This window comes from Colossoma macropomum, unplaced genomic scaffold, assembly GCF_904425465.1.
Source record: "Colossoma macropomum unplaced genomic scaffold, Colossoma_macropomum, whole genome shotgun sequence".
NCBI classification, from domain to species: domain Eukaryota; kingdom Metazoa; phylum Chordata; class Actinopteri; order Characiformes; family Serrasalmidae; genus Colossoma; species Colossoma macropomum.
The window spans coordinates 14362122-14376367 of record NW_023494808.1 but is presented as its reverse complement, the minus strand read 5'-3'; the positions used below and the strand labels follow the sequence as shown (position 1 = coordinate 14376367).

Sequence of the window (14246 nt, the reverse complement as noted above, 5' to 3'; positions counted from 1 at the left end):
AGTGCCAGTATTAGGACTAAGCTGAGTAAAAGAGTGGTATTATTCCATGTGCCCTGCTCTTACTGCATCTCCAAAATGACAGTGAACAGTAAAATCATATTGACTGAATTATATACAACAAATGAATATCTATGATAAAACTGGGCTCTTATTTAAATATATTGACATCATTATGTTGGACTATCAAGCTTTTATAACAATTTACTTTTTACTGCAACGGAAGCAATGCTGTATATTCAGAAGACAAGATCGGGTGTTTGATCACATGTGCCTTATCTGAATATTGCCATAATCTGATTATAATCTGAATATTAATATGCTTGGGGACAATGTAACACAATGATTGTTTTTGTTTGTGACTGAAATTAGATTGAAACTCAACTTTAAAAGCAAACCTGAACTCTTTTTTTTATTGCATTGTTAGGGGAATTGAAAGGAAAAGGATTTTTTCAGAGTGATCAGTCCTTAGTTTTATTCAAGATACATCAAATTTAAAAAACTACATAAGGTTAATCAAACCAGAGAGTATGAGTACAGCCCTCCTGCAGCATTGAGCCAGTAATGTACAGTAACTAATGTGACTTATTGAAAAGCTGAACTTATGATTAGTCTATGCCAACCCACCTTGGACCTGGCAAGTTGCATCATGGATGTCCATGTAATAATTTGAGCAAAACTGTTCATTTGATCTATGCAACCGTGCAAAATTTCAAAACAATGCCAAGTATTTATATATATATGGAGAGTATACTTTTTTGCATCAAAATTAAAATTTAATATTTGCCAGGTTTCAATTTTCTTTATTTTATTATTATACTTGTACATTGTATGTAATACTCCTACATTTCTATCACACCTAGGAATGATTAATTTCTGTATGCAATATCTGAAGCTACACTACAAATTCAACACGGTTTCACAACTAAACATATATTTTGATTCTATTTTTCTCAAGAAACTAATCCTATTTTCCTTTCTGCTTTAATCAGTACAGGTATGTCCCATTAATGTACAGCTGTATGAATAAAGTCCTATACAGAGAACAAACTCAAATATGGCAATATATACAACATTAGTGAGCAATGTCTATTTATTTGCTCAGTACATTGGGAACAAAAATTTCTTCCAATATGTTAAATTCAGTAAATAAACAGTAATTGTGCAATACAGTGTGCATATGTGTGTTCGCTGAAGGGATGTGTTATTTTCACTTAGGAAATATTATTTGACCAGGGGCAGTTGAAATGTTGCATATGTATAAAAGAATTACTTGGATAATGTGAATAATATGCAAAAACTAGAAATGGAAGAATATATTACCTATACTTTGTTGCAAAATATTATTAAACCATGAAACAGATCTGTACATCTGTATTTTTTATATGGTAATGAGACCTTACGGTCCTTATTCAGGAAAAAAATGAAGAAAATAGTCCCTTTTCGAAATAGTCAAAAAGGCTTGTAAAATGGATATTTAGTTGTTACATTATGCTACTTTGCACTGACTTCAAATACTGCATGCAGATGAATAATTAACTGTTTTGATAGAAATATACGAACTTAAATTTTGTAATGTACTTTCAATGTATTAATCTGCTGTGTGAATTTATTAACATGAACTCCCAAATGAAAAATAATTCTTTGTGTTGTATTTATAAACAAATCCTAGTTCAGTTATTCTGTAAGCAGTTGAACTCAATATTTTAGACATGATTTCGAATTTGTTGAGACAAACAGAAATTCTAAAAAAAAAATTCTAAACTAAAAACCTTTGGGATCAGTTTTGAAATTTTGCATGGTTACATGAACTACATATTTTGAACATGTTTTTGCTTTAATTCTTCCATGGAAATCCACAATGTGTTGGTGTGGAATAACCCATCCGTCAATCAAACATTTGGAATTTTGTGATAAAAATTGCAAATGAGTATTTTATTCCTTGATATCTGTTTTTCTGTAGTGATAGATATACACTATATTGCCAAAAGCATTCACTCACCTGCAAGCCAGGCCTTCTCGTCCAACAACAGTGTCTGACCTTACAAATGCGCTTCTGGAAGAATTGGCAAAAATTCCCATAAACACACTCCTAAACCTTGTGGAAAGCCTTCCCAGAAGAGTTGAAACTGTTATAGCTGCAAAGGGTGGGCCGACATCATATTAAACCCTATGGATTAAGAATGGGATGTCACTCAAGTTCATATGCATGTGAAGGCAGACGAGCGAATACTTTTGGCAATACAGTGTACTTTTTTTCCCTCACACGTGCATTTATTTATAGTCAATAAACAAGATTTCTGATTATTGATCTGCGTTTCATTCAACTGTATATAAATATATTATTACACAAAATGTCAACTGCTTCCTCCCATTGAAGCATGCAAGCTAATGATAGAGATCGATATTATCTTATGCAAATGTTAAAATGCTAATGCATAGTTCAAGTCCTTATTTGAAAAAGTGCCCAGAATGTGCATATACTTAGAAATATTAGATGCGGTGTTGGATATGGGAGGAATGGACAGGTGTAAATGCCAGAGCAACTTTGACAAGGGCCAGATGACCAGGTCAGAGCATCTCCAAAACAGCAAGGCTTGCGGGGTGCTCGTGGTCAGCAGTGAGGAACATGAAGAGTTCAAGGTGTTGCCCTGGCTTGCAGGATGTGCTGGAAGTCTAATCCACAGCGGCTCCACCTCACAACTTACAGGACTTAAGGATCCGATGATAACGTCTTGGTCTCAAATACAACACGCCACCTTCAGAGGTCTTTGTGGAGTCTTGTGGATACAACAGCATATGAGGCAAGTGGTTATAATGTTTTGGCTCATCAGCGTAAATCAAAAGAATGGTTCCTTTTCGTGTATTTCTTAGAACAGAGCAATGGGTTTATTAAAAGTTTTTAGTCACAAAGGAATGTACAAAAACAAATCAACAATAAATCAACACTGAGCAGAGTGGATTGTGTTAGCTATACAGCAAAAACGTAGTGCATCTTTATTAACAAAAAAAAAAAACACAACACAGTACAATTGCACACTGTAAACAAATTATATCCCAAAAAAAAAACAAAAAAACAAAAAACAAAAAACTACTGGTTGTTTCTGCATTTAGAATAAAAGGTACAGGTTTAATTTTCTATATGAGACTGTAGTGTACACAATATTAAGTTCCAGTTCAAAGAAAAACATTGAAAGTGGTTGTCCAGTTGTTGTAGGAGTGACTATGCTGACTGATTAGCTGACTGATGGAATTATTTTGATTATACAGTCCAGGAATATTCACTTTGCACAGCAAATTAATTGCAGTGCTGTATTAAGACATGGAATAAAAAAGGAAAGAACTTCATGTTACCATACAGCATTAAATATCATTACCTCAGTCTGTGCCACTGCCACATTAAGACTGACTGCAAGTACAGCAGAGAATTAAACATAAATATAGGCACTGTGATTCAACTTCCATGTCAGATTAATTGTAAGAAGTGACATGTGCTTTGGTGCTTCATTAAAAAAGGTCCAGAAAGAAGGTAACTTAAGATTCAATTTTGCACATTTGCATATTTGTTGTCATTTTTACTCTACCCTCAAAAATTTGGGGACAACTATCTTTTCAAAATGTAAATAACATAATATCATTACAAATCATTACAAATAGTACCTCAGGCATTTTATTCCCTTTTTATGAGGCCAGCACCCTTTAGCACTCAACCCCTTTCAGGTATTTATTCACCTTTGGAAAGGATTTTCAATGCATGCTTTTAGCAACATTTTTTAAAGATCACAGTCTAATCATCATTTAGGCAATCTCTACTTCATACTCATAAATGAGTGCAAAATAACAAATTATTAATAAATATCTGTTGAATGTCAGTAAACAATTCTTTGCAGGTATTTTTTTCTTCATCAACTGAAAAATGCTAAAAAAAAAAAAAAGCTGAAGATTTTCAAAAAAACACAATGTGTCCCTAGATTTTTGACAGGCAGTGTATGTCTTTGTGTTTATTTACCCTCGGATATAAAATGTAATATTTGTATCTATTAAACAGTGATTATTTATGCTTTAAAATGCTTGGGAGCAGTGCCTTATATGTAAGGCCTTCTATGCAAGAACAACTGTCTCAAATTCTATTTTCAAGTAATGTTAATATGCTTCAGTTTCACTGTGGCTATAATTAGATGGGGATTTTGCATTAAAATTTGTAGAAGGGTAAGACTAATAGTTCATCTGAAATAATTCCTACCTGCTTTTTTCTTTGCTTTTCTTTCGATTCCTATTTTCTGCCTAATTCAACAGATTCCTCATATTAAAGGCTGTACCATTATAAAACCATGACATTCAAAACTACGCTAGAACGTTTCTTAGGACATGGTTTAAGGGGCATCTGTGTTATCAAAATAAACAACATAAAAATTTGTCCTACTAGTAAATTTGCAATAGGCGAGATGATACAGTATAATAGCGTCCCACAAATGTACTGCAACAGTAAAGTCAAATTGCTTTCTTTGACATATATTAGGCAAGAGTAGAGAATGTCACATTAGTCTTTGGTGTTTAGGAATAATGGCATTTTTGTGTCCTGTTACCCTCATTTCAACTCTACAGCTGAAAGTTAGTATTGATGTATGCCTCTTGCATATTGCACAAAATAAATTTATTGAACCTTCAACATAGGTATCAACAAGCTTCTGCCTTTGGAATTTGGATGTAAAAATAGAAGAATTCCAAATTGAAATTTTCTTTCAAAGGTAAATACAGGACTGCTTTGCAGTAGATTGAAAACAAGAAAAACGCACTGCTATACATAATGATTAGTGATAATTGTGGCTTTGGAAAACTATAGAGGAGGTTACAAAAAAACACCAAAATTCATTTCGAGGCATGTCTGAAACATGGTAGAGGTAGTTTCATGTCTCAGGCATGTTTTCAGAAACTATAGAACCTATTACTATAGAATCTATTATGGGAAATCTGTCAATGTGTTGAAGGTTTGCACGATAAACACAACAAAAAATCTTTTACACTTTTTAACTGTTTTTTTTTTTTTTTAAATATTTGTCCCCATGCTCACCTAAAAAAGGGGGAAGCTGAACACAAAACATGCCATTATTTCAAACAATAAAATTTCCATCATTTGTCATCCTTCCATAATCCTTCATTTGTCTTACTCTCTCTCTGTTTCTCTGTTTATGAGTAGTTGTGCAATGGTTCGCTGATCTTCAGGCAAGCCCAGTGTAAAGCCCTGGCCAGGCTGATTAGTACTAGAAGAATGAAAAAAGCCCAGAGCACGTAGAGCCTCTGGTTGTGTTGGGCTTTTACCCATGTACCAGCCTAGAGAGAGACAGGAGAGGGAGAGGGAGAGAGTGTGAAAATGAAAATGCCTATTCAAGGTGACAGGGACATGTGTCCCCCAAATATTTTAGATCTTAGGTTTAAGGCTGTAACTAAGCCATATTTCGATTAAAAGTAATAACAACACGCTTACTCAGCAGCTGCTGTACTTTTTCCTGACAATGAAAGATTCTAGTAGCAACCCCTTTGGATGTGGCGACATGGCTCCTTCCATATAAAACGACATTTGATGGTACTCAATAAACAATCTGAAAAGCACACCATGACTCTACTGGATAAAGCTAACCACTTTGAATGTACTCTAAAGCGAAAGTGACAAACTAAAGTGTTACACTTACATTGTTAGTTTTTATTAGAGATTACACTTTTTCTTTTCTGACACCAATATTGAAACGTGTACGGTAGATGTTTTATCTTGTGCTTTTATCTGATCTAGGCTTGCTTAGCTTAGCATTGGGGCAATATCATACATGGTCTGAAGTTATGAATCTGTGCCCCTTAAGAAAATTTTGTGCATGAGACACTAATGTGAGAGAGTGAGGTTGTGTTTTGATGCAACAACGAAGATACAGTTAAGTCCATAAATTTGGACATTAAAGTTACCTACCTTTCTACCACAGCATACTGGTGTTGACACTAAATAATGAATGAGCTCAAAGTGCAGACATTCAGCTTTAATTTGAGAGTATTTCCATCAAAAATCTGGATGCAGTCAATGACAGCGCAAAGTCTGGGACTCACAGACATCACCAGAAGCTGGGTTTCTTCCCTGCTGATGCTTCCTTGGTAAGTGAAATGCACTGGACTGGCCACTGCAGAATGTTCCACTTTTTTGTCTTAAAATTCTTGGGTTGCTTTCACAGTATGCTTCGAGTCCTTATCCATCTGCACTGTGAAGCACTGTCCAATGAGTTTTAAAGCATTCGGCTCAGATGGAACAGACAGTAGTGCTACACACTTCAGAATTCATCCTGCTGTTTTTGTCAGCAGTCACATCATCAATACATACAAATGAACCAGTTCCATAGCAGCCATACATACCTATGCTGTAACACTACGTCCAGATAAAGAGGTTTGCTTTGGATCATGAGCAGCTCCATCCTTTACCATTCTCATCTCTTCCCATCATTCTGGTACAAACTGATCTTCGTCTCATTTGTCCAAAAGATGTTCCAGAACCGTACAGGCTTTTAAAATGTTTTTGGCAAGCTCTAATCTGGTCTTCCTGTTTTTATAGCTTACCAATGGTTTACATCTTGTGGTAAACCCTCTGGTGAAGTCTTCTCTTGTTTGTTGACTTTGAACCAAATACGCCAGGGAAAAAATTCTTGTCATCCAACACAGCTGATTTCTATGATCTTCTGGGCTTTTTGCTGTTTCTGTACTCACCAGTGCATTCTTTCTTTTTAAGAATGTACCAAATAGTTGATTTGGCCCCACCCATTGTTTTTGCTCTCTCTGACTGTTTTGTTTTGAACTGTCAGTCCAATGATGGCTTGCTTCACCGGAAGCTTGTTAAACTTCATATTGAGAACAACAGATTCCAAATGCAAATGCCACACTTGAAATCAATTCTAGACCTTCCACTCACTTACAGGCAAAAAATAAGAAAATAACAAACCCTGACCATGAAACAGCTAAGCGGACAGTTGTCCAATAATTTTTGAGCCCCTAAAAATGGGGGGGCTATGTATAAAAAAACGCTGTAATTCCTACACTGCTCAACTGATTTGGATGGAAATAACCTAAAATTAATCATATTCATTATTTAATTTCAACTCAATATGCTGTGGTAGGCAACTAAAATAACAATAACAAACTTCATCAATGGGCAGTTAGGTGTAGAGCTTACTGTACTTTTTGTGAACTGGTGAACTGCAATTAAACAAGATAGTGAACATTTATCCTAAAATGCTGATCTATATCCCTTCCCCTCACCCACATGACTGTGTCGAAGAATGTCAAAAGCAAAAACAGTTCTTACATCCCAGATACAGGCTATTGTAAACTTTGATAAATATGACTCATTTTACATTGAAATTGTTGCAAACACTTAAGACTACCCAATTTTTCACTTTTTATTTTCATAGCACTCACCATCAGTCCAGCAGTTGAAATGATGAAGAGCGAACACAAGACAAACCAGATCAAACTCCGCCTCCTTGGGTACCTCTGGCCAATCGATGAGCTATAAAAGGGGTGAAGTAGGATATGAGAAGGGATCAATACTTCATGTTAGGTGTCTATTATATGAGACTAATTACTGAAATATAGAAGTTTTGTCATTTAATGAACTTTGTAATTGTAACCATTCACACGAGATCAAGAGAGGTAACAGAGAGCAACAACAGACACATAAAACATAAAATTTATCTATACTTACACTTTTCTGCAGTGAGGACAGCGGGCTAATGTGCGGTTTGTAAACTCTGTCCACTAAAACAAACAAGAATATGATTTGAGTAAAACTAAATTTATGTTGCCACACCAAGTTATTAGTCATATCAATCACAGATACATAATTCAATCATTAGTAAGTAAAAAATGAAATGAAGAAATAAATTAGTTTTTTTTGTTCACCAGTTCAAAATGTATTGAACATAGTATCCATCCTATGCGCAAAAGCCTGAGGGCCTGGCTCGCAATCTCCATTCTAGTTCATCCCAAAGGTGTTTGATGGGGTTGAGGTCAGGGCTCTGTGAGGACCAGTCAAGTTCTTCCACACTAAACTCACCCAGCCATGACTTTATGAACCTTGCTTTGTGCAGTGGGGCACAGTCACACTGGAACAGAAAAGGGCCTTCCCAAAACTGTTCCCACAAAGTTAAAAGCATACAATTGTCCAAAATGTCTTGGTATGCAGAAGCATTAAGATTTCCCTTTACTTGAACTAAGAGGCCTAGGCCCACCCCTGAAAAACAACCCTATAGCATTATCCCTCCTCTACTAAACTTTACAGTTGGCACAATGCAGTCAGGCAGGTCACATTCTCCTGGCATTGCTGACATGATTGCATCATGCAATTTCTGCAGAATTTTCAGGTGCATTTTCATTCTGTGAATCTCCTGTTCTCCCACATCCCAAAGGTGTTTTACTGGATTCAGATCCGGTGAATGAGAAGGCCAGTGAAGAACACTATGACATTATCATGTTCCTGAAACCAGTTTGGGATTACTTTTCCTTTGTGATATGGTTCATATCATGCTGGAAGTAGCCATTAAAAGACATCTTGATCGTGGCCATCAAGGGATGCACATGGTCAGCAACAATCCTCAAATAGGCTATGGTATTCCAATGATTGATTGGTATTAATGAAGCCAAAATATGCCAAAAAAACAACATTACACCACATCCACCAGCCTGGACTGTTGACACAAGGCAAGTTGCATGAGTGGATTCATGCTGTTGATACCAAATTCTGACCCTAACTGTGTACCTCATCTGAATCAAGATTTATCACACCAGACTAATTTTACCAGTCTTCAACTGTCCTGTTTTGGTGAGCCTGTGCACACTGCAGCCATAGCTTTCTGTTCTTGACTGACAGAAGTGGAACTCGACGTGGTCTTCTGCTGTTGTAGCCCAGCTGCCTGATGGTTTGACATTTTGTGCATTCTGAGATGCTTTTCATCAACAAGGCTTTTTCATCTGCAGACCTGCTGCTCACTGGATGTTTTTTTTATTGTACCATTCTGAGTAAACTCTAGAGACTGTTTGTGAAAATCCCAGAAAAAGGCCAGAACATTTGGCATTCCCCCTTTATTATCAGTTCCCCATAATATTTTCATTTTACTTGATAGAATTTTATTAATTAATGTATTATTATTATTATTACTACTACTACTTTCTCCCCTTCCTTCCTTTTCCTTGTTTTCTATTCTCACTTGGGTGGGATGGGTTTGGGGATGGGCAGAAGGGGGTTGTAGTGGTACAGGGTACAATGCCTGTGATGGTGTTTGCTTTTTTACATTTAAAAACAACATAATTAGAGTAGATAATGATTATGATTACCAGAAAGGTGTTTCCACAGTGGCCACAGGACACTCTCGCTCCAGTAGGTTGGGGAGTTGGACTCCCTGCACCAGGATGGACAGGACCTAAATTAATAATGCGCTTACTGCGCCAGACACGCAGTTTTGTGAGTACAGACATTCTGACTTGATTCTCAGTTTTCTCTCATAATTCCCATTAATCTCATTAATCTTGCTTTACAAATTATTTTCCTTTACATGGTCATTTATGCACATTTTTACAATACCCAACAATAATAAAGTTTTGGCCAATGTAAATACACCGTAGTGAAAAATCAGAGGGACTTTGGAATAAAAATCATCAGTAAAGATGTGAATGGATATTAAATTCACATACAACGTTTACAAATGTGCTTATTTATTTGTTGGGAGAATGAAGGGACTATATGTAATAGGGGTGAGGGAAAAACTCGATTCTTAGATGCATCGCGATGCGGACGTGAACGATTCTGAATCGATTCATTAATGTCAAAAATCGATTTTCTAAATATTTAATTTATAACGTAATGTTGACGGAATGCAAGGCGGAACAGGAAGTGGGTAAGTGCAGCGCCCGGACAGTCTGTGACGGCACATAACAAAAACACTGCTGGATGAGCGAGAAATCCGACCGGCTCCCTCTGCATGAAAGCCAGGTTAGGTCAGGAGTCACAGCACAAATGTTCAGAAGAGCCATTTTGTAAGTAAAATCACCTTGGGAGCCACAACATGTTATGTCCAGTATGTCTCAGTATGTGTTAATGTCCTAGTATAGACTAAACAATATAAACGAGTGCAGATTTACTTTGCTCTGCTTTAAGTTTTAGCGTTAGCCACTTTCCTCCCATCTCCGGCAGAAAACTTTTCTTCAAAACTAGAAGAGTTTCTTGTGAAATATCTCAGCATCCGGCTGTTTTACGAGGCTGAAGTCGCTTCTCATTCGCCAGCTTCTCGTTCTAATTTTCCCGGTCCACCTTAAATTCTGCCTTAGGCGTCGAATGTAACTGCTGCACCATTTAAGGTGGAACGTTCGAAAAATTCGAAAGAGAAGCGAGTTCATTTTCGCAGCTTTTTAAAGAAAGACAGTCTCTCATTGCAGATTTAACCAACCGCGCTGCTTATAAATGCGAATAGTCCTCCAAATGTTCGTCTTAATCTCTGTAACAGCGCATTTTATCGCAGATGAGTGGCAGCAGCGTCTCTGAATGAGAGCCTTCTAGTTCACTTGCCACATCACTTCCATTTGATTTATTAATAAAAGATATTTTAGATATGTAAAGCAAAGTATTTGTAATGTTCCATAATACATTTACATTATGGATCATTACAAATACTTTGCTTTAAAACTACCAAGTCCTCAGACAGTAGGAAGATAGAAATCCTGTATAGAGAAGAAAGATGCATCGAGATGCATCGATAATCATTTTATAATCGCATCGCAGCCCTCTGAATCGTAATCAAATCGAATCATGAGGTGCCTAATGATTCCCACCCCTAATATGTAAGAACTTGATGTGAACTTAAAACATTTTCAGAAGTATGTTAAGCATCTGCTAAAGTAATAATGGAGAACAACTCTATAATAATTAGGATAACAAATATTGCTTAATTAGCTAAATATAGCTAAATTAAATGAAAGATACAACGTCATCTCTCTTTTGTTTCTACTTTTCCAATCTCTTTTTTTTTCCTCACCAGTAAGGCCGAGGGCAGGCAATCCTCTGCGAGGTGACTTTGCAGATCAGGAGACAGTTGCAAGGACAGCGCACATACTTCTTCCCAGCAGGGGCGTTCTTTATAGGCTGGTGGGAGGGAAAAAGAAAGGCATACTTGAGTATTGTTCTCTCTATCTGACTGAGAATAACAGTGTCCATTATTTGTTAAAAATATGGCATGTCCACCTTCACAGAAATATGAAGAATTTCACTGCTTTTCATAATTTCTCTATTTCTCTATATTGAATGATTAAGCTGTACATAAAGTCATTCAGAGAAGTCTGATGCAAAATGCTCACACTGTATTGTACAGAAACTTCCTGAATTAGTGGTGGTAATAGGAACCAGCAACTAAACAAAATAGTTAGTACACTGTCTGATGCCTGAGACATTATTATACAATAGTTGTAAGACAATGTTTTGATCTAAAATCTATCTTTTAAAATCCATTCATAGCAGAGAGGTACATGCAGAAGAATTTAAGGCAAAACAATTCTCCACCCCTGAATTAATGAAATATTCCAGGGTTTTTCAAACTCTAATCTAAACTTCATCTGCCACATCCGTGTGTATGGATGATTACTTTTAACATGTACTTATAAATGAACAGAAAACTCATTGACTTAAAACACACTTATAATGAAAGTCAAAGGGCAGTTTCTGCATTAGTTAATAAACTTTTATGCAAAACACTTTTATGAATTCTTCTGCAAGCTGTAAGTGTGTAAAATGTCCTCATCAGAGATGGGACCAGAGCATGGCAGAAGTTCTCACAGGCACCTACCTGATTACAAGTGAATACAAGAAAACCTAAGAGAAAGTGAAAGTAACAGGAAGTGGTTTTCTATTATGTGCTCAAAAGTAAGATATGACCATTTGATAATGTCTGTCTCATACTAAGACCTGTATTGCTAGTGTTTGAATGTCCATGTTTATCTATGGTAATCGAATGTATGCTACAGATGCAGCATATAAAGACTGGATTTAAAATGCTGTAGTATTCCTTTAAAGGGAATTGCCTTAAAGGGAAATAAAAAAACAGATATTTTTAATTTCAGCATAATTCAATGATTGAGATGTAAACAAAGTCATTCAGAGTGGTTTGATTCAAAATGGTGCACTGAAGAAAACCTAATGGACTTCTTTACAGTGGTGGTGATATACATACATACAAGGGTCACAAAGTCTACAATGCAAAAATATAGCCATTTTATTTACTTTCTAAAATGACAAGGTTTTATATGTAATGTTGACCGTGATAAACTACTGTTTAAGTAAAAAAAAAATGTTTTCTTTGGGGACCATTTTGCATTACAACGCCCTGCATGTACCTCTCCACCAAGAATGGATTTTAAAAAATATGTTTTCAAATCTATCTTAAAGCAATGATTTGGGCAAAAGACAGCATATTCATAACCATATAAATACAGCTCCGTAGCTCTGTTTAGAAGCATTAAACTCTTTAGACATCTGGTTCTGGTCACCACAGCTGTAAATACTTCTGACTAGTTAAGTTTCTCTGGAACGTGGCATTTTACATCACACCACTCTGAATGACTTTTATTCACATCTCAATGATTCACCTATGTGGAAACGCTGAAAAATCGATGGATTGGCCCTTAATGTCATTACACACGCCCATGTATCTTAAGGTAAAGTAAGGTGAGCAAGGTCACCCACCGTAGCCTCGCTGCAGACGCCACACTTGACTACATGTTGGTGCATCTTGCCCTCCACGCTGATGAGGGACTGGCACACTCGGCAGCTGATGACAGGGGCACTGCTGCTATCAGGAGAGGCCAGCGGGGAGTACGGTGGCGGGGCCTCACCCAGCAACCCAGGTGGTGGTGGAGGATTGGAAAATGCTGGGAAACCTTGGGGACGGTTGAGAGGGAGATGATGGAGAGAGTGACACAGAGAAAGATAGGCGGCTTAAAAAGTGCACCGACCACATTTTTTAATATTATAAAAGTTCACAACAACGCACATTACTACTAAACAGGCTTAGCAGAACAGACAGGAGCTTAGAGTGGCTGTATCTGAAACTAACAGGCTGAACAGACAAGCCTGGGAGTGACGTGAGCAGTTAACCTAGCTCTGCTGGCTTTTGGGACAGTGACACAGGTGCGTAGTTTGAGCCTGACTCTTAACACATATTATTCACCGGAACACATGGCGCTACACTTTGCCCTGTCAACACGCATGCTGCCCACATCCTCTTTTCACATTTTGTCCACGGTCGGTCCACTTAAGCTAGTTAACCGCTTACTCACTGTGGGGTCTCTTCGGCTCATCTCCTGCTAACAGCCCGTTCGCCCCGTTTACATCTGACAGCAACGGCGACCTCTCTCCGTCCGCCATACCGTGGGCGATGCGGCCGGGGTCTCTTCGAGGGTCGTGGCGTTTCTACTGGAGAGAAATATGCTCGGACTACAGCGAAATGCAACACTCCAGGAAGCGCCACAGAGATCACATGAATTCTGGCAGCAGGAAATAGGAACAAAAATAACAACATGGTCACGTGACCGCGACACCGCCGCTCACTGGGTGACTGGGTGACCTCAGCAGTTAGGTTTTTTGAGGGTTGATCCTTCTGAAGCCTCGCGAACAAGCAAAAAAATCGGAAAAGAGTTGTCTACGAATTGATACCTTCAGGCCATGAGTTAAGTTTCTCATAACTTGTGGCCTCGAAATGTTAATTTTAGGCCTCAATAAATTAATTCGTGGCCTAAATATAGTAATTCGTGGCCTCAATGTTTAATTTGTAGCCATACAGTAAATTGTGGCGTCAATAGTCATTTGTGGCCTCAATATAGCAAAGTGTGGCGTCAGCATAGTAATTTAAGGCGTTAATATATTAATTTGTGTCGTCAATATTTAATTTGAGGCCTCAATATAGTAAGTTTTCAAATTCTAATTTGCCTACCCTGCCTACCAGGGTTCTTCACTCTACAGTTTTTTTTATTTTTTCTTAAAATAGTGAAGTCACAAATTCAAAATCACCTAATATTAGTTTAAACTTGTTTATTGCATAGTGTAATGTATGTTATTTTCTTAGTTAAAAAATATTTATGTTGTCATTTAGCACATTGCAGTAGTCCTCCCTCATATTATGACATTCAACAAAGCTGGTGAAAAATGTTTTAATCAGAAAACACAAGCCTACTGTTAA

The 14246-nt window shown here is 37.1% G+C and overlaps 1 protein-coding gene across 1 annotated transcript; it reads right to left on the bottom strand.

The window, feature by feature from the left end:
• Positions 1-2863: 2863 nt before the first annotated feature.
• Positions 2864-13592, bottom strand: pip4p1b (phosphatidylinositol-4,5-bisphosphate 4-phosphatase 1b). Its single transcript, XM_036557380.1, has 7 exons — positions 13348-13592; positions 12755-12948; positions 11055-11161; positions 9361-9466; positions 7733-7785; positions 7447-7537; positions 2864-5328 (listed from the first exon to the last, which is right to left on the bottom strand). The coding sequence occupies exons 1-7, from the start codon at positions 13433-13435 to the stop codon at positions 5185-5187; spliced, it is 783 nt and encodes a 260-aa protein (XP_036413273.1). The 5' UTR covers positions 13436-13592; the 3' UTR covers positions 2864-5184.
• Between the last annotated feature and the right edge of the window lie 654 nt (positions 13593-14246).